This window comes from Hippoglossus stenolepis, chromosome 2 (assembly GCF_022539355.2).
Source record: "Hippoglossus stenolepis isolate QCI-W04-F060 chromosome 2, HSTE1.2, whole genome shotgun sequence".
In the NCBI taxonomy this organism is placed as follows: domain Eukaryota; kingdom Metazoa; phylum Chordata; class Actinopteri; order Pleuronectiformes; family Pleuronectidae; genus Hippoglossus; species Hippoglossus stenolepis.
In genome coordinates this window covers 15,854,196-15,875,898 of record NC_061484.1, presented here as the reverse complement: position 1 = coordinate 15,875,898, position 21,703 = coordinate 15,854,196, and the positions used below count along the sequence as shown (strand labels likewise).

Sequence of the window (21,703 nt, the reverse complement as noted above, 5' to 3'; positions counted from 1 at the left end):
GAAACCATAAAAAATATAAAAACAGAAAATAAGAATTAAATTATCCTCATTTGTTGTTTTTTACTTGCAGTTTCTGTCACTGGCTTCTTTTGTATGTTTGGTAACTTTTTTGTAACTGAACTGTGACTCTGCAGAGCACAAACCTCCATCAAGGCCCAACAGTCCCCTTTCTGAAACCACATTTAAATTCACTAGATCCAGATTTCTATTTAGATCTGCATCTAATCTCACACTCAGAAATATCAGTCCCCTAAACAAGACACAATTTTTTCTTCAAGATCCATGAATTATTCTCAGAGAGATTAAGGGAAATGTTGAAAATCGCAAAGTTAATGAAAATTCATGGATTCAACACTTGATCCTGATGCTCACTAGAATTTAAAAGGTTCTTTCCTGACACGATCCGCATCCTTCCATCGAGTTACATGATAATCCGTCCAGGATTTTTCTTCTGTTTTCAGACAACCAGTTAAAACTCTTCCATTATAAGATAACATGAAGCTCAGCCTTAGCCCACATGTGCTAATCTCTGCTTTTATAGGCATTTCTGGGCCCAGATGAGCCGCAGCTCAGGGATCTCCAGTCCACATTATTCCACAGCAGCTCCCACTGAGAGAAGTTGAGTCACTTCTGACAGCTCAGCCTGACGAGCCGAGCCCGATACATCGTAAAAAAGCTGCTCTATAGATAGACAAGCTTTTTTTTAATGGCACTCTTGGGTCATACATCACATTCTTCTCCCCCACTATCGTGGTAAAATGCTAAAATAACGACATTTTCTCGGAATTTAGTCTTATTATTTTTCACGCAGCATCTTAGTTTTTTTTCTGTCTGATCAGCTTTCCAGCCTCACAATGCAGCAAACTTTTATTCTTGTTAAATCCATAATGGGGAGGCAGGTTCACACGACTACAGTGAGGGGAGAGCTGCGACCGAAAGGAATGAAGGAGCAAACTCACTGTTCAGGCAGAGTCAATTATTTCCCAGTGTCTGTACCATGTTGTCGAGAGGCTGTTCTGCTCCTGAGCTCCAGGCGGAACATTTGTGATCAGCCGTCTTCTCACTGCAGCCTCTGACGCTCCGGTTCATTTGCCCCGTTCGCTCAGTTTTTAGGAATTCAAGATTTCCTCTCTGATGGGATGCTCCGAAAGAATCCTTTGGCCTTCTAGAGACCATTTGACTTTCTGGTGCAAAATGTTTTATTAAAGCACCAGCATGTGAAGTCAATCCCTTTAAAGGTTCAGTGTGTAGAATTTAGTGGCATCTAGTGGTGAAGTTGCATGTTGCAGCTGGATACCCCTCACCTCACCCTCCCCTTCCAAACATGAAAGAGAACCTGTAGTGGCCTTCAGTCGTCATAAAAACTCAAAAGGTGTTTAGTTTGTCCAGTCTGGGCTACTGTAAAAAACATGGCGGCCTCCGTAGAGATTACCCGCTCCAGATGTAAATATAAAGTATTTAATTATAAAGGACCCATTCTAGGGTAAAGAAAACAATGAGTCTTACAAACACACTAGTGAAAACATCCCTAGGATTATTTTATATTCAATTTCTGCCAATAGATCCCTTTCACCTAAATCTTACACACTGAACCTTAAGAGCCAAATATGAGCCTTTCACAGACAAAGCAGTATTGAGGTTTTAAACTTGTATTTAAAACCTCAATACCAATAACTTTAATATATCAAGCCTCGATTAAATTTATTTGGCACTTTGTCTTAAGGGTTCGATAACGACATCTGAGAAATCATTGCTTATTTTTTCACATAGAAATATATATATATCGGCCGGTATATCATTTTTTTACTGTCTATTATCAGTATTGGCCAAAATAAATATCGGTTATTATTTTGCTCTGTATTTTTAAGCTATGACTCAAAGGTTCAGTGTGTAGGATTTAGTGACATCTAGTGGTGAAATTGAATGTTGCAGCTGAATAACCCATTGGTAGCCTTCAGTTGTCATAAAAACTCTAAAGGTGTTTAGTTTGTCCAGTCTGGGCTACTGTAAAAAATATGGCGGCCTCCGTAGAGTGGACCCGTTCCCTATGTAAATATAGGGAAATATAAAGGGCCCATTCTAGGGTAAAGAAAACTACAATTCATACAATGTAGATGAAACACAGTTATATCACATAATATATCTTTATAAGTCAAAGCAAAGGACTCGTGCTTACAAGAGTCAAGAACCACATATCCTTGTGCAACTGATTTGACTTTTAGTTCTAAACCACAAAGTCTATGTTTGGGAGGCTTTGCCGTTGGTGCTGATCCTTTACTGCACTTACAGGAAAGTCATGTCAGGACAGAGGTAGTGAGACAAGAGGTCGACAGAGCAGAGTAGTACAACGTACCAACACCCTATCTCAGAAAGCTACAGAAATTGAAAACAACTCTTTCTTGGCCTAAACCTTCCACCAAGTTCCAATAAAATCGGTTCAGTAGTTTTGGCGACAGACAAAAACCATCAGCGATGAAAACATAACCTACTGGGCAGAGGTTAACAACCATGAAGCTCTCCTCTCCTAACTAATGATGGTAATTGCCTGATGCATGAATAAATGCACTAAATAGGTGAAACTGCAGTGGTTGGGGGTGCACGACTCAGTCCAGATGCACTTAAGAAACAATTCAACATCCAAAGTCTTCATTTCTATTGAATTCATTTTCTATTCACACCGTCAGAGTGCTGGAACAAACCTCCCACGTACAACTGGGAGATTTCCTGAACTCTGAAAGATGTTTTTTGTCGTTTTAGATGTTAGCCACTAAAAGAACAGAGAGAACTGCAGAGGTAGCGTGACTGCAGTCTCAACACAAAGAGTTGGTAAAAATAAAAGTCTCCGTTTTTTCTGGCTTTTTCATTGCACATGAATTTCTTTGGTTTCACAAAGAGCCACGAAGATCCAAGTTTCGGGCTGACACGTGGTTTCCAAGGGAGTACAAACTTTTCCGATGCCTCCTAAACGACACCTCGCTTCTGTTCTGCTTCGCTCCTCAGGATCCGCTCGGAGAAGAATCTGCTGGGAACACGCCGCTCCACATCGTGTAGCACGAGGCAGACAGGGCTGGTCACTCAGTTCAGAGAAACACTCATTAAACCTACATCACCTCTTACTTTAAAGCATCTAGTTCTTGCCCCTGTAAGTTAAACGTGGAGTTTTTTAATCTATTGACATTTATTTAAACCTTGCCTCACCAAATCGTCAATGCGTTCATCTTTATACACTAGAACCCCTAAAAATATAAATGTATATCCAAGAGATAAAAGTACCCTGAATAAAATTAGTTTTACTAGCAAAACAATAAATGCAATGATATATTTATATTATATATATCTTGTTTTGTGCATGAAGTTCTGTGAATGAAGAAATATACATGCAAATCAGTGTATTGCATATTTTTGTATAACAAACATTTAAAGCGTTCGATATTAAAAAATGTTTTCTCATTCTTTTGTTAATATCATCAAATGTTGCTGTTGCAATTACCATCTTTTTGTGTTTATATATATTACACACATATATAAATTTGGCAGATGCATGCCCTCAACATAGTTCCAATAGCACTTGATGAAATTTACTTAAAAGACAATTTAATAAAAAAACAAATGTAATTTTTTATTGTTTTCCTTACAGCAGTTGGCAATAGTTTAACTATAGCAAGCCCAAAAATAAATACAAATTTTAAATTATTCACAATGTGTTTCATTCAACAGAGCAACAGTAGCATTTCACATTAGTAGAGCACAAACTCCAACACACAGGCATGGCTTCCTGTCTTTTACCTCAGCCTGTGATTGACATGGCGTCAATTCATTTTTTTGTTTGTTATTTCATACTGTAATAACTTATTTTCAATGTCACATAACACACTCTGTATTTTCCCGTGTGAATTATAAAAACACACATGCAGAGAGGAAGCCATTGTTATGTGATTGGATTCGTCCCGGCAGAAGCAGTTTAGAGACAATGTTTAACATGCGGGGGTGAAACATTAAGACATTAGGAAAATACTACAAGCAAAGTGCATAAATATTCAAAACCAATGCTGGAAATAACAGACCCCTAAAAAGCTACCTTAGGCAAGCCATTTAGAAAAATCTCACTTTTTGAATTTTTCATGTACAAAGAAAAAAGGTTTTGCTATTTCAAAAAAAGGGTGATGTGACAATTGTTCAGTCACATTTATTTTCCCTGACAAGATGTGAAAGCACTGAGTAACCGAGGCAACAAAGTGCTCCGTTAGCCCATTTCACAGGAGCCCAGCTGTCCAATCAGAAACCGTCTACAGTCCATCAAACCCCCCCTTTGCAACCACTTATGTATATTATACAATTTAACGTCCATCTAACCCAGATCAGCCGCTCCCAACCGCTGTGCCACCTCATCTATTCACAGAAGTCAAAAGATCCAAAAACACACAAGCATACTCGCAACATACACTCACAAACATCCTCGCCTATACATCCACTGCTGATTCAGTGCATTCGTTTGATCCTCGTCTATGACTTCATTTCCCTTTGTGGGTGCGCTGCTCCCATGTGCTTTTGGAAGTCGTGCGAAGACCCGGCAGAGCCACAAAGTCTTTCTGGAAGCGTGAATTGGGTGTTCGCTGTCGTTTCCTCTCCGCCTGCGTGGTGAAGAAAGCGTCTTGGAATCGCATACTTGAGGCCGTGGACTGTTGAGAGGGAGACAGAGAGCAACTATGAGTAAAGAAGAAAACGTTCAAGGTGGCAAAGACAATTTTTTACTTTCATCATAAAAACTCAAAAAGGTTTGTCCAGTCTGGGCTACTGTAAAAAAACATGGCGGCATCGGTAGAGTGGACCCACTCCTGATGTTAATATAAAGTATTTAAATATAAAAGGGCCCATTCTAGGGTAAAGAAAACAACAATTTGTACAATTTAGATGAAACACACTAGTGAAAACATCACTAGGATTATTTTATACACAATAGACCCCTTTCACCTAAATCTTACACACTGGACCTTTTCAGTACACATGTAAGCAGTGGTAGTGTCGGAAAACACAGAATTTACACAACAGGGTCAGCAACACAACAGTAATTGATTATCCATGTTGCCGAGGCGTGGTTGATTTCTTCCTGAAGGGGGTCATGTGATATGAGCCTAACAAATCAGCGAAGGCTTTGTCGAGACCAAAAAGACCCAATCAGCAAGTGGTTACGAGCGTCTGTCATTGTTTACAAACATCTCCATTTCAGCCCGTCTTGACTCATATGCTGTCTTTGTTTTCAAACTAAAGCAGAGTTTCTCAAATTCTCTGTTAAAACTGAAGTTGTGTAGCAGAGTTTATGCGTTTTGACACAAATGTAGTCGTGTGGATGTAGCCTAACTCGAGTTTTGTGTGTTGCTCATCAAGTCTAATACTTACAAGTCTACGTTTCACCTTTTTAGGCAGGTCTTCGTCTACAGTGTAGACATCTTCTCTCTTTGCCAGCACCTGAGATCCATCCTCAAACTCCACCTGAGACAACAGGGAAATATTCAGCACTTTACATGCAGTTTAAATAAATGCTCTTCAATTTGACTTCACTCATGCAGACTTAAAATTTAGAGGAATTTATGTCCAATTCTATAGTTTCAGGTAGATTCTCTTTTTCTTTTAGCAATAAGCTCAACAACAGTGATGACAAAATGTGTTTTAGCCCTGGGGGTTTTCCTCTCAGGCAGCGTGTTGATGGAGTTTGTTGGGGCTGCATGAAGCCTAGAACGAGACCTGCAGACACTCCTGTGGCCTGAGAGAAGTGCTGCAATGTTTTTCTGCTCGTTTTTCAGTTTAAAAAAAGGATTCATCTATTTTTACTTACAATTAATAATCTCCTAAGAGGATGCTACAATTGAAAATAGGTCAAGGATACGGCGGAGATAAAATATTCTTTTGAGTTTAAGTTGAACATGAATTTGAGCAGAGTTGGTGCATTAACATTTCCAATGTTTACACAGCATTTCCAATGTTTGGTTTTCATACTACCTTCATTATGGAAAATAAGATAACCAGTTCCATAATAATGTTATTTAATGATAACTTTTTCGGGAAAATGTAAAAGAGGAAAACTGTCAACGTTTTTCAGGTCTACTTCAATGAAACAAACATCAAACAGAAGCCTTTTTGTGAACCTCTGCTCTCACACAAACGTTACCAGCTCGAGAAATGTAAAGTTTTGGGTGTCAGGTAGATCTGAAGGTAAAACTAAACTTCAAACCTCAACACACCATGATAATTCAAAGTTCTCATTCAGCCTTTTTTCTAAAATCGGACCCATCTTATTCTCGGTTTGTGTGCGTCACAGAGGCATTTGCGCATAACTAATGGTTGACGCCCAGCTCAACTGGATAAAGCTTTAAGTGGAAGCTGCATGACTCTTTGCTTAGTGAATATTTCAGTGAGTTTGAATAATGCAGATTGTCGCCACCTTCTCATCCTCCTCTCGCTCTCTGCATCTCTTTCTCTCCCCATCGGCCTTCACGCTCTCTGAATAGACTTCTGCCTCCTTTATTAGTCTTTTCATCCTCCCATCATCTTCCATCTCCTCTTGTTTTGCCGCCGTGACTACAGCACCTCCCTCAGTCTGTCTCAAGTGTCTTCTTTTCTCTCTCTCCCTTCACCGCTCTGCACACGGGCCCGTGGACCTTAAAAACGTCAGCCGAGTCACGACGATTCGGATGCCGAGGGAGTTCAACCAGTTTTTTGCTTTGACCTACATCTGAGCTCGCAACTTTATTCAGCACTTACAGGGGGAAAAGATTGAATCTGCACAACTGTGTCGTGTCCATCATCTCCTCCTCTCACACATAACCCGCTGTCATGGTTGCCTAAGTGCGTGCCTGTGTACCTGGTACATGTAGGAGACGTTGGATCCCAGGTATTTGGCGCCATAGAAGAGCCCATCAGGCCACTTCACTTGGACAGCTTCTCCCACTTCAGGAGGCCCCAGGTTCACACAGTCTCTGCTCTGAAAATGCAGAAAGAAGGACGATTGGTTGTGTAAAGTGGCTGAGTGTTTGTCAGAATGTCTGCAGGAAGAGAGGAGAACGGGAACATAATTCACGGTGGGTGGTTTGATGTTGAAAAGAGCTCTTTTCAGTGATAGGATTACTGTTGAACTCGATTCAGACAGCCTGTCTATCCCGCTGGTAAAAACGACAGGGAGCTTTGATAAGACCAGCAGACAAATTACTTCCCAAACACAGAAAAACTCTGAACAATCCAAATGCTCAGTCTTTCTAAAATGCTGCAAAAAGCAGCCCGATTTTCCAAGAAACAATAAACAAAACGGTAGGCATTTAAAAATGTATCTTACACTTTTCTGTAAGAAAAACTATGCAGGAGAAAAGTCACAAATATAAGCTATGTGTCCTGTTACAGGGGGAATATCAGAAGATCAGTCTGTCGCCGGTCTACAAATTAGGAATGTGCAGCATCTTGTTCAGTTCTACTTTAGTATAAGTTTCCCAAATAACGAATTACTGGGCTCATCGGCACCGCATTATCAGAAAAGACTGTTTTAGAAACTAAGTCTATTATGAAGAAAGAACCACACAGACTTGGAGGAAACTGCCTCTTTTGTGGAGGAGATGTTTGGTAGCGGTTGAGTGTTTATCTTTGGTTGTATCAACGTATTATTCAGAGAGGTTTCATAGTTTCACAATGAGATTGGTTCAAGATTTTGGATCGAGAAGGAGTCAAACTCCGGAGAGCACAGGGTTTCCTTGCCTCTTATTTCCTTGAAAAGTTTTGTATTTTCTTCTCATTAAACGACTTTATTCTTGTAATACTTTGAATTTTTCCAATAATGTTATGACTTATTCTTGTTCTATAATGATTTCTTTCTCATAATTTTACAACTTTTTTCTCGTAGTGTTATGACTGAATTCACAAAATCTCTGATTTTTTTTCCTCTTCAACATGGCACTAATCTGTCGTAGCAAATTTCTAAACACACGTATAACATCTTTTTCAGTATTTAGGATATAAAATAGTCATAACCATTAAGCCCAGATAAACTAAACGATTTAGTCAGACTTTATAATTTGGAGGAGAATTATTTTAATTGTTTTATTTATGAGTTTTAAAGTCATAAAGAGATGCTGAACATCTGAAGGAAATGGGGTCAATTACTGTGGAGAATCAGGACTGGATGTAAATTAGTGGAATTTCCTCAATAATACTCAGTAACACACACTGGAGTGTGCTGATGTGTTTGTCACGGCTACTTATCTTTAACAGTGTCAAGGCAGCCAAGTGAGACTCGGTCATTACTGAATTTCAACTCCTCAAGCACAGTCATGTTAGGAATTATTTGCTGCTTCCATGACAACTCAGCAGTCCTCCCATACTCTTAGTTTGAATGGCCTTTTAAGAAATCCATGTTGTTTCACTGTGCCAGCAGACAGATTTAGAGAAACGAGGCTTTGCAGCTGCACAACTTAAAAGATGTTAAAAATAATGGTAATAACTAATCCCTCATGCAATGACCCTTTGAGAACCATAAGAAAATCTCTAAAAAAGAAGCTCCTTTAGAAATTTCATATCTGATATGACCTTGTGCAACTGGGAGGTGAACCTGTGTGTGTAATTAAACGTATTCTCACCACTATATCCTCGGGGTAGGTATCGTTGGAGAAGGAGCCGTCGTCGAACATGACCTCGTAGAACATCTGGGAGGTGATCTGTGTGACCTTGGAGCTGTAGTAGCGCAGGTTCTTGTGTTTGGAGATCACCGTCTGACCCAGTGAGATGGATGACTGGCATGCTCGCTGCTTCTGTTACAGACAGCAGGGAGATGGAATTAGACTCATGTATGACAATTAAGAGTGAAATGTCGAACCTAATTCCTCTGTGCGGCTGCATCATCGTTATAAATTGCCTGACACCTAAAGCATATAAGCCAATCAGCCACATGTTTAAGACCTCATGCCTCATATCGTGTAGATCCACCTCGTGCCTGACCGGTTATCTGCATATGAATGCAGATAAATTAAAAAGATGACAGCCGATGCCTTTCAGTCAATGTTTTTCACCTCTTTTTTCTCTCCACATTGACTGATTACCAGCAGGCAACCAAAGCCTGCTCAGAACTGAGTGGGCAAACTAGAAACAGAAATCAGTTCCGGCCGCAAAATCTTGTCCCTCGTCTCCAGGTTCTGCAGATTCACATCCAGAATATGTTTATAGAGATCACAAGGCCAACTTTTACAGCACATCCCATAGATACTTGATCAGATTGAGATCTGGGGAATACCGCAGCGAAATCAACACCATGAACTTTTTGTTATGTTCCTGAAACCGTTCCTGAACGAGTTTAGCTGTGTGGCAGAGCGCAATATTCTGTTGAAAGAGGCCAACAACATCAGGGAAGACTGTTGCCAGGGAAAAGCAGCCACGTAGAGATTGGGGCTGCGTGTCAAAGGACCCACGATTTCCCCAGCAAAACATTGCCCAGAGCATTGTTGCCTTCCTCCAAGAGTGTATCCTGCTGCTATAGGAAACAATGCACACACACCCGGCCAAGAAAACAGGAATCATTTGACCAGGCCAGCTTGTTCCATTTGCTCCATGGACCGGTTCGGGGGTGGACTGGAGTCAGCATGGGCACTCCAACCAGTCTGTGGCTGTGCAGCAAGCTGTGATGCACTGTTTTCTGAGAGCTCTGCATCATAGCCAGCTTTAAGGTTTTAAGTTATTTGAATGACAGTAGCTCTTCTGTGGGCATCTGACCACATGTGCCAGATGCCAAATGAGCTTTGGATGCCCATGATCCTGTTGCCTGTTCACCAGTTATCCTTCCTTGGAGGACTTTTGATTGGTACTAAAAACTACATCATGGGTAGTTGGAGTTACTCTGACCCATTCATCAAATTGATTTGTTGCCTAATTGATGACTGTTTCATTTGCTGCCTAATAGAGACACTGTCCTTGTTACTCAGGATAAGCCTCAGACTTTACTATTTACTACTACTATGACACATTAAAACCCAAAACTATCTGAAGGTTAAGTGAGAAAATGTTTTGAGTGAACTGAGGCAAGTGAAGCATGATAAATTGTTATTTCAGCTTGTTCTCACAGTAAAAGAAAAATAATGAATAAATCAATGGTATAATAGAAAATCTATTCTCGCTAAGCTCCAACAATATTGGAATTTTAATTTACTAAATCATGAATGCACCTTTTTCTCTACTCGGTGTTCAGCCACCTAAGTGAATATATATTTATTAAGTTTAAATTTAGCACAGCTTGTTGCACCATTATCATGGTCATTCAACATCATTCAACATGATAGCAATAAAACAAGAAGAGGCAGAGGGTTAGTTTTCTTCAATATTATCACCAGGGACTTTCTAATGAAAGACTTCTCTCTATAAATCTAGTATAAGACTGATGAACCACCAACACATTGCCGTGTGCATTCTTACTGACCACAGATTTGTTAATAACAGCTGTAGAAAAACCTATAACTTACAGCTGATGCGCTCCGAGACTGGTGTCTATGGCAGGTGATTGACACAACATACGGCCAATCATCAGGCTCCATGGTGACACCGGCGGCGTGCGCACAGGTTACGTGAAAGGAGGTGGGACATCGGCCACATGAGCACTGGATACAAGCCCCTGCCTGTCGCTTCCCCGCACAGCGTTTACGACAATAGATGCATTTCTGTGAACAGAGAGACAACCGTCAATACCAAGCGCTGATCATTAAGGTCTGAAGTCACTGAGGTTACACCAGAGCTGAGAGACAATCCTTAATACTACTACATAATAATAATATAGACATTTGAGTAAGCGTATTGTCGGAAAACCTAGTTAAAGAAATGGCATTGCATAAAAAAAGATGGACATTTTAAGTATTCTGATGATCCAAATTAAAGGCTAAAAACTGTATTATATTTCTTGGCAACCTGCAACCACGAGGGGTTTCATGAAGGAGCTCAGGGAAAGTGGGAGAGTGAAACAATCTGTCTGGAAAGAGCCAAACAAACCAAACCAAGATTAATCTGTTTCATTAAGACAATTTATAGCTAGAGTGATCAGATTACAGGTAAATCAAGTCTCGATTCAAGACCTGCTAGTTCACGAGTTGAGACATCAAGTGCAGCTCATTCCAATTAAAGATAAAGAAAACAAATTGAGGCAACCCTGAGATTTGTGCGGCACCAGAGAAACACATACTGAACATAGCATCTGAATCGAAAACAAACAATATCACAGTAGTTAAGGAGGCAAATGGCATCATGCTGTAGATTGGAAGTGACACAAGTGAAGATTAACTTGATTCCACTGAGCTCCTCTGTGAGATCAGACTGTTGTGGTTAAAACAGATGCAACGTTAAAACACCTCTGATAATAAAATAGGTCAGGTGACGTTTTTAACAGTAGGAAAATGAGATAATCAGCATCAAACAGAGTTCTGTCAGTTAAATGCATTACAAGAGGCAAAACATGATATTTCCTACAGCCCTTGATGAGTGTTTTTTATTAGCTTTATTTAATTTGCACTGGTTACACCTGAGGTAATGTTAAACCTTGAAACTAGCCTGAGCAAGACCAGGTCAGCCCGGAGGGAAAAGGTTTCAATAGTAAGCGAGGGTGTTGCAGCAGGTTAGGTAAGGCAGGCAATTACCTGGGGGCCCCAAGCTGGGAGGCGCCCCTGAGCACGGCTGATTATGTTAGTCCTCAGCAACAACACATTTTGTGAGAAACCCCACAATTTCTATGATTGACAATGTACAGAACGCTGGAGTGACACCATGACTGGAAACCCTTTAACAAGCCCCCGTGCCACTTGCTTTCTGCCAAAAGCTCTGTAATTGTAGAGGTTTGGTTAAAAAACGAGAACATCTAAATGTGTGTGTATGATGGTTCACTACTTATTATATATGTGTATGCACAGTTTGCACTTTGTTTATAAGATTGATTGAATTGTTTGAAGTTTGGAATTATGTGGTTGGCTATCATTTTTCGTTTTGGTGTAGGGCCCCCCAGGTCCCCTTTTGTCTGGAGCCCACAAAGTTCCTTGAAATGCTCAGTGTCAATTGGTAAGGTAGGTCTTAATTATCTAGATAAGCCTGGTTTGTTATTTTAAAAAAAAAAGGAAAAAAAGAAAACACAATGGACAAGACAGCAGGAAGACAAGCAGTCAGTCCAAGACAGTATTTGCATTTTTGATGATTTCATGGCAAACATATCAGTTAAAAGATGCAGTACGAAGATCAAGTTTCATTGGGTATTCTATACCCGTGGTAGTAAAATATGTAGAGTTCATATCAGCAGATGTGAAGAATCATTACCTCCGTCATGGAGGTTATATGTTTTCACCCCTGTCCGTTTGTTTGTTGCTTGGTTTGTGAGATATTTTAAAAACAACTGAACAGATAACCACAAAGCTTGATGGAAGTTTGCTGTATGGGTCAGGGATGAACTCATTAGGTGACAGTGTGGATCCAGGTCAGGGGCAGATCCAGGATTATTTTATTTTTTTCCCCCACTTTCTTTGACATTGCAAGATACTTTGCGGTCGTATTTCGTGGGACATTTTCATTGTTTTCCAAATGAATAATTCATGGATCTTGATGAAAAAGAAATCAGGCACATTTAGGAAACTGATATTCATGAGTGTGTGAAATTTGGTGCAGCTTGATTGAATTTAAGGGGACTGTTGGGCCTCGGGGGAGGTATGGGGCCGTTCTAGTTTAAAGATTGGATGTCGCTTGAGTTTTTCCTTGCTGCTAACATAAAGGACGGAGGGTTTGAGAAAGTAAAGCTTTGTTTAACAAATATCAACACTCATCAAGTCAGTATGAGGCCCCCTGTGGCATCAAACAAACCGTCAGGGGGAATATCTATTACACTGAAGGATACCTGAGCTTCTTCAATAGTGTAGCCTTTGGAACAGCGAAAAAAAAAAAAGGAATTTAAAAATCTGTATTTCCACTTGAGAGACCTTGAGTATGGGTTCAAGAGCAATGGCAGCAAATTAAAGACAAAAGACCGCAAAGTGAATCATTGCTGAGTTTGGGCATGAACCTCGAACCCTATTTAAAACCATTATGTGCTCCAACTAATCAGATCTGTGAAATCTGCTTGACACACTGTTATTGGATACGGTGGTGTAAACACAACATAGATACGAGAGTAGAAAACGAGGATGGAGCCAGAGCCCCGTTGAATAGTCAAACAGAAAGTCGTTATTATGCAGCTTCAATACGAGAAGACCCCCCAAATACGACCAATCAGATGACATCATCTGAGGTTTCCACAACAAACCAGGGCTGCTATGTGTATGTTGTGGTCATTTAAACTCTGTGTTAGGTCTGTGAGCAGTACACAACTGCACATGCCACATAAACACATCCTATGCACGCATGCACACAAACACACACACACACGCAGCTAAACCTTTAAGACCATCTTGGTTTTCTGCACCAAACAGCCCATCAAGTCCATTTCCACTACTGCGGCATCTCCCCTCTCCTCCTCTCCCACAAATCCTTCACTCTCCGACTAAAAGGGGAAAAAATGACGACATCCTATTATAACCCAACTCGCTCCCCGTTCCTCTTTCACCCCCTCAGCATGCCTCCCGTCTCACTCCATTTCCTAATAAAACACCCATCTATGCTCTCTTCTCCGCTTCCCTTTCCTGTCCCGTCCTGTCTTCTTCTTCTCTCTTGTGTAGCAGCTTCTTATCTTCCAAATCATCCAAATCATCTAATTCATGGGAATCCATACTGAAAATATCCATGCATGTTGATGGATAATAAGTCTATCTATATGTAAGAAAAGGTCCCTGGAGGATGTGGCAGAGCAGTCAGTGAAATCAAGTGGGAATTATCTAGTTTTAAATATGAAATCTAGTCTATGGAAAGGATTGATGGCACGTAAACTGACTTATTATTCTATTATCTGCATAGAAGAACTGGGTGCGTTTATGTGGGAGTATAGAGATATGGAATATTAAAAATGACTTTAAGATGTTTCAATTCCCACTACATATATATACACACATACAAACATATTATATATATGAAATGCTAATGGTTCCAGGAAGAGTAGCACAGCGTTTGATAGGTGGATAAGAGGGTGATGCTGTGGAAGTATAAAACTTGTGTGTCCTTATCAGGTAAGCCTCTGAAACAAAATCCAATTTATTCATTTCTTTGGAGAAAATCAATAGCTGAACTAATTAATTAACCTATAACCATCATTAATTCAATTAAACCCAGAGAGCAGGGCCGGGCTTCGCCTTTACAATTATCAGCTTAGTCTTCTTAATTCAGATATCAGCGGAGGATCAGGAGCTTTTTGTACCGAGAGTAGAGAGAAATCTTCTTTTCTTCTCGCACGGCAATCTCGAAGACAATTTAAAATCTGTGATGAAAATCCTTTAACTTTATCCCTTTTATTCTTATTAATGAAGATTCTGCTGCTTCTCTATTTCTGAACTGTGGGACTTTCACTCTGAGCTTTTCTTGGGGACTAACCTGGCCTACATCTCTTAATGCCTTTTCCCATACCTCCTCCATTATGGACAGCACAGCACCGATGAACTGGCTTGACTGTCTCGTCCACCTATTAAGGCCGGTATGACGAGATTCTGACTGGCATGCCGCACTATCTATCTGTGTGTGTGTGTATGGGGAAGAGATATGAGTGTGTTCATTTGTATTCATCTACATTTATTGTTGGAAAAACAATATGCACCAGAAAATAAAAGTTGAATTGTGAATGTACGTCAACATAGTTTTAAAAGGGTCCGAGTTTGTGTGCGAGTGAGGCCAACCCACCCTCCCCCTCCAAGTCTCTACCTTCTCTTGGGTGTATTTGGGTGCCTGTGTTGAGCCATGCGTTAAGAACATTCCCACAGTAAATAATGAATGTGTACGTGCGCGCGCCTGTGTGCATGTGTGTTGAGCGATAGTAAATTATGAATGTAACGGGTTGCTGCAGGAGCAATGGGTCCAAAGTGAGCTTTGAAACACGTGGCTCACGCAGCGGACACACAAATGATGAGGTGGACAAGGAGAGAGATTACAACATCTAAAAATGTCTTCATTTAATTTGAATAACAATGAAGATAAAAATCTGTCTCATCATAACTCATGACCTTCGCCAAGGAGGTCGTTTTCACTCCTGTCTGTTTGTTGGTGGTTTGATTGTAAAGAGAAAGAACTACTGGACAGATTGCCACGAAAACTGGTGCAGCTCCGGGTCAGGGTACGGATCCAACAGTTCTGTAGCACTTTCTTCAACATTGTGAGTGTTTTTTGGCATTTTTTACTGTTTTCTCTTGGAATAATTCATGGATCTTCATGGAAGAAATCGGACATATTCACGTGTCTGATATCTATGAGCATCTGAAATTTGCTGCAGCTTAATTGAATTTAAGGACTGTTGGGCCTTGGCAGAGGAATACACCCTCTACTCAGTGCCATTGGAGTTTTCTAAAGCAGTATATTTGAAGGGGTTTATCTATTCGAACATTCTGTGCAGTTTCATGTTTAACCTTAAATTTGACATCAAAAGGGGGTGTTTATAAAAAACAAGAAACCCATCTGTTTTATCATCAACTGAAGCAAAGTCCATCCAAAAAGTTCTTCTGTCAGCACTTCAGTGAAAAACTGGCAGTAGAAACTTGAGACTCTGTCATTTTGTGGGGAGAACAAACAGATTGCTGTCATGGATGCATCTTCAGTTCAGATAAAACCTTTCAAGAGGGAGGAAATTTATAATACTTATGCATAATTTTCTAAATAAATCTACTTTCGTTGCTACAAAGTTATGTCAAGAAAAACTGGCACTGGAATGAACTTAACGGCTAATGGATGGAAGTACCCGAAAAGTCTTCATTAAAAAGCAATTTAGAATTAAATGACACGGTTTTTATGAGCACCCCACCCTTTCCAGTATGGACTACAATTTTCGTCTTTGTTCAGATTTTTGGCCCCTGGATACAGAAACTGTCTTTGTGGTTTGTGCTTTCATTATCTAAATGAGCTTCATTTCGAGTGTTGGAGTCCCATTCAGTAACTACAACAGCAGTATCCCCAGAGCTGCAAGGATTTGTCGAAGTGTAGATCAACTGAAAAACAACCAGCAGCTCGTGGTTATCATGGGTATGGTATATGGCCCGAGGAAGCACCCAATTAAATTCTGGAGCTCATGTGCATAAATTTGCAGATCCAAGAACTTTTTTTACTTTCTTTAACATGGCAAGTTAGAGCGTTAGCTTAGGCGGAGGTATCTGCTCGCTGAGAACGGTAAACTTTATACTTTGGGGTCACCTTGGGAGTCTAACATATAGAAAATGTCAATTATTATAATCTGACATGTTATAAGCAAATCTACTAATCAGGAAAATAACTAACTGATTAGTTCACAATGGAAATAATTGTTAGTTGCAGCCTTAGTTATAAAGTTTAAATCATAAGCAGCTTGAGCGACTCTCTACACTCAAGCTGCTTTGAGACATGCACTGAAGTTCAGATCTTGGCCTGAAATTATGGAGGGGCTGTATGTGATTATTATTATATTTCTGAGTTAGTAGCTCTGGACAATATCCAGAGTTTTTCATGCCATCCCAATAAAGAATTCAAAGCGAGCCAGTGGGAATGTTGATGACGTTTCTAACATTTACAAATGAGGGGGAAAAGAACACATATCTCAGCATGAAGAAAAGCCATATATGTAGAAGATGTCGAAGATGATGTGGAAAACATGGAAAGAAAATGAGATTCAACAGCTATTGGTGATAAGAACCGATGCTGGTCTCAATGTGCTTTAAACAAAAAACGTTCCACATATTATCCTGTTGTCATCACCAAGAAAATCTCCTGCTACCATCTTCATATGTGAAAATAATTGAAAGATGTTGCAGATCAAGATTGGTACCTTAACCACTGAGTTTATATGAATATCATCTTGACAATCAACTACAGCATTTATGTTTATAAAATGTCTTCATGCAGTTGCTAATTGTAGCATTTAATATTAAAAAGATAGAATATTTCATTTTTAAGGAGTCGTATATCATGTCATGAATCAATCAAATATACACTAAAGAGGTTCAAGCTTCCCTTGAAATATAACACCCAGTGGGGGAACAATCAAATAAGCTGGGAATGGAGGGCAGGATTTATCTCTGCTATCCATCTTTCTTGTGTGAGGATGTACCTCTCCAACACTTTGCTTTCTGCTGAGCTATCACTGTGCCTGCAGCACAAAGCTAACTATAGAGGCAAACATGTCAGGTCTGCTGAGACACACTCCAGCTCTCTCATTAAGAAAACACACACGCGCACGCACACACACACACACACACACACACACACACACACACACATAATACATGCACACACACAAGAAAAAGACACACGCCCATACACGTACAGACAAACGGCCACACACACACACACACACACAAGCTCAAACCCCTCTCCTGCCCACCAGTGGTTAATTATCTAGCTTTGATTGCGGGCATGTTCGTCTCACATTGTTAATTAGAACTGTGAACACTTCATTAATTAGACTGAGCCAGTCCTCAAGGACCTGGGGAATTCCAGTGCTGCATCTCTATGTGTGTGTCTCCTCACCAGTTTATATCGCTGCATAGGGATCCTACTGGTGTCAATGGGACTTCTCCTGGCTTCGTCGCTGAACCTCGCCTCTGGCAGCGCTAGAGCACACATCACATGGGCCCATCTGCGCACGCACGCACACGCACACGCACACACACACACACACAAAAACAAACAAATTAATACATTAGAATGATTAAGACCCACAGACAGTTCATTTGTCTGCGCTCTGGAGATCGGAGATGAGTATGCAGAGTTAATCACGGAAACAAAAGCTTGTCTCACTTGTCGATTTGGGTTTTCTTCAGAGCTCCACCTCTGAGGTTACAGAGACAGCACTCCTGAGAAAGCAAACAGAATCAAGTGAGCAATATCAGTAACATCCTTACACATGCTTAAGTGAACAACTGCATAGGATACGTGTGCAACAGGGTTAGATTCATAGATAATGATCGTTGTTATGTATGAGGAACAGTGAAGACCATGAAAAAATAGGAGCCGTGCAGATTTTTTTGCACGACAGAGAAGTGACGATACCACAAAGTAACAGCAGATAGCACCCGATACATCTGCTTTGTGAGAAAAAGTGGGGGTGATTAACAGTTAGATAAATATTAGCAGCAGTAACGTCTCTTGACATAAGATAAAGACCAGTTTGGAGTCAGAGGTTTAACCAGTAATTGTTTTTTCAATAGCCTTGCATTTACATGTATATGCATATAATTACACCACTTCTAGGAAGCAATTGTAACATTAGGAAGGAAGGAAAAGGGTCATCATATGGGGGTAAGTGGTCTTACCGCTGCCAAGCTTCCTTCTGTGCAACGATCACACGACCACTGCTCGTTGATGACATCTGCGGCGACACCATAGCAGCCTGGAAATGGAGGAAATGAATAGGTGAACATTAAGGGAAAGGACACAAATGCATGTTAAAGTGGCAATTTTCATTATAATGCAAAAATGCTTGACTTAAACATGGTGTTAAGTCTACATCAGTTATAAATAACCCAATAAAAACACCATAACCACATTGTCTCCAGAGATTCTTGGTAAGAACAGGGATATTGTTCCATGCAGAAATGCACAGTATTGCAGACTAAGTAGAAAAACTGATCTTTATGTTGATGTGGTTAAGGAAGAAATACAGACAAGAGTAGAGTTGGTGTACAGCTTTGTTTACAAATGCTTGTGAGTTCCTCTTCATATCAAAGCACAAGCAGCAATGCCAGACTTGCAATGGCATGATAATTTTGTTTCAGACACTTGTGCAGCTTGCACAATACGATACGGCTGACGGACACTGCCGAGCATAAAGTAGAATGAAAAACATCCAGCCATTTTGTGTAAATGCTGCACTTTTGTTTCTTTTTTTTGTCTGTGTCCTTGTCGTGGTATAAATGGTTTATAAAGAAAACAAGTTGTGGTAGCTTCTCAAAGAAAAACACTTTAAACGTGAAACTCAGACAAATATGATTCTTTTTAAAGCCGGCAGCTGGTTAAAATCCCCTGGTAAGAGTCGTTTTCGTAAGAAACAACTTTGTATATGAGAGTATGTCTCTTCCATCAAAACAACCAAACATAAAATCCCAGCTCACCTCTCTTTCCTTTCCCCGAGCTCAGAAAACAGAACTTAGGGAAAGTTCTATCAACTCGTACTTATTGCTGGGTCTCAATTCTCAAAACCAAACTTGTGGCTTTTTCCATCAGTGTTGAATGACATACACTTCATCTCCCACCCTCCCAAACTGTACCTCCACACAGTCACACAAAGCAAGTCAGTACATGTGTAGTACACAGGGAACAACAGTTTAGCTCTCATGCAGTCTATACTTAACACCTATAGAAGACCCCATCTTCAGTGGACACCACCACGAGGGGGTTTCAAAACTAGTCTTGCTTAGGGAGAACCAATGTGCCATCAACGCCATAGATTCAAGAAAGTGTCTTTAAAACTTTAAAAACTAACTAAGAATACTGGCTGAAGGCTTAAGATGCAGGCAACCTGTGTGGGGATATGAGAAAAACCCTTGTTGAAGTGTGTGAATGAAGGATTGTGATAATGTACAACGTTCAGCATCTGTGCGCCCTGTGGAACAGAAAACCTCCAGGGTTGTTAAGTGTGTGTGTGTGAGGCCTTGTTGCACTGGCTTGGGGCTTTTGGACAGGAAGTATGTGTGGTAGAGACAGGATTCACCCTCGTTCGGCTGACGATGGAAATCAAATACTCCAAACCACAGAGAGGAGGGAGAGAAAGGGAAACAGAGAGGGAAGTGGAACATTGAGATGGAGTGAGTCAGTGGACTTAAACCCACTGACCCTCTTGCAATGACATTAGAGAGAAAACATGTAGAAACTAAATAATGTGGGTGTGTGAGGTGGCTGGTATATAGAGATCGACAAACTATACATTTCACGTTCTCAAACATTCACATGTACACACAAACTTCTCTTCCCGTGGACACATACTTGCGTGTACTTGAAGGCAACAGCCCTGGCAGTACAGCAGAGGGGAGGTGCCATCCTCCTGCAGCAGTGGGTTGGTGGGAGTTGGGGGACAGTTCTGCTCCCGGAAAGAAAAGCAGATCTCTGGGACGAGGGGCTTGGTCCTCCTCAGACCTCTGCAGGGATGCGTGGGGCCCTCCGTTGGCGAGGAAGATGTGGACGTTTCCGTAGCAGCGGCGGGACTTTTATCCTCTGCTTTGTCTTCAGGCTGTGGAAGAAAAAGAAGAGGTGATGTCATGCACTTTGTAAGAACTTGTTAGTATTACACAGGGAGTCGGGGTAATAAAATATTTCCTCGCTCTTCATACAATTTGCTCACCTGGACATTATATTAGCCAGTGGGAAAATTGGTTGGCGAGAAACCCTGTAACCTTCATCAGGACAGGCCTATTATTTCTAACTTCAGCATTATTTAGAGGTGCTTTCATAATAAGAAAAGATAACAATTTATTAGTCCCACAACAGGGAAATTGGCCGTGTTACAGCAGCAGACGGGACAGAAAGACAAGGAAACATCAGCAAAAAAAAGTAATAAATAAGTAAATGCACAATATAAACATGTGGACACATAAAAATAGAAGGGAACAAGTACATGCAGCCCACTGCACTTATAACTGGTTCAGTGATACACAAAGGACCATCTGTAACATCACATTATAGATCCTTTACTTCTTCCTTCATAATTGAATGTATGATATAAGTGACTAGTGCAGTGACTGTTCTTAACCTGCCTGTTTGGACTGAGCTGTTTGTTTGACCTGTGATGATGCTGGTTGCAGTTTTTTTTTCTGAAACTGTTAAAGTGACCTGCAGTCATTGAGAAACGGCAAATAAAAACTTGCGGTGGGACTCAGTCCACGGAACCCTGAAGCCACCACTGCTGCATAAACAGTTTCTCAACTTTTCATTCAAAGTTCGGTGAAGCTCGACTAAGTATGCAGAACCCTGAACTGGACAATCAGACTCGCCTCTCTATTCAAAGTTTCTTCATATTGGACACATTATGTAAGAATCACACCAAATTTGACACTGCACTTCCTCTGGCCTTAACAATACACATGCCAAGTGTGAGGCCAATGAGATGAACGGTTCTCAAGATGTGTGAGGCAAATACAGAAAGACAGATATCTAGAATGTGTAGATATTCTATTAGTCTTTCTGTTTCACTTGTCACACTGTGCGGAACTGATGAAACCCTGCAAGAGTAAATGCAATTCTCGCAACGAAAACAGAGTTAAACCTCTAAATGCAGAAGTAACTCTCTGAAGAGGGAATTAAAAGGCCGTACCAGTTCATTGTAAAGCATTATGTATTTGGGGCAGGAACTATTACTAGGGGTGGGGGGAGGGTTGAAAAAAAAAAAAAAAAAAATCACTGATATATGCACCAGACAGGATTAGAATCACTGACCAGTGCAGGTTAAATTGAAATCATCCCATCTCCCCTAGAGAGAAAAAAATACATGGTCCAAGGGCGACTTTAGGGATGAAAGATGAGTGATCTGCTCCTATTGTCTTCTCCATCGTCAGCTCTGAGACAAATACAGTTGTAGTTAAAGGTGTGCTTATGCTTTGACTGTGTATTTGTATGAAGGCCA

The 21,703-nt window shown here is 40.5% G+C and overlaps 1 protein-coding gene across 2 annotated transcripts in view; it reads right to left on the bottom strand.

The window, feature by feature from the left end:
* Positions 1–3,593: 3,593 nt before the first annotated feature.
* Positions 3,594–21,703, bottom strand: part of kdm4c (lysine (K)-specific demethylase 4C) — a 32,022-nt gene continuing 13,912 nt past the window's right edge. Inside the window, exons 14-22 of one of the 2 annotated variants that reach the window (XM_035173893.2) lie at positions 20,071–20,314; positions 18,402–18,478; positions 17,887–17,942; positions 17,617–17,725; positions 10,488–10,682; positions 8,619–8,789; positions 6,860–6,979; positions 5,398–5,490; positions 3,594–4,679 (exon numbers count right to left, since the gene is read on the bottom strand). In XM_035173893.2, the coding sequence (XP_035029784.2) occupies positions 4,512–4,679; positions 5,398–5,490; positions 6,860–6,979; positions 8,619–8,789; positions 10,488–10,682; positions 17,617–17,725; positions 17,887–17,942; positions 18,402–18,478; positions 20,071–20,314 (1,233 nt within the window). In that variant the 3' untranslated portion in view covers positions 3,594–4,511. The remainder of the gene's footprint in view (positions 4,680–5,397; positions 5,491–6,859; positions 6,980–8,618; positions 8,790–10,487; positions 10,683–17,616; positions 17,726–17,886; positions 17,943–18,401; positions 18,479–20,070; positions 20,315–21,703) is intronic. The other variant, XM_035173902.2, reaches the window with a different exon arrangement.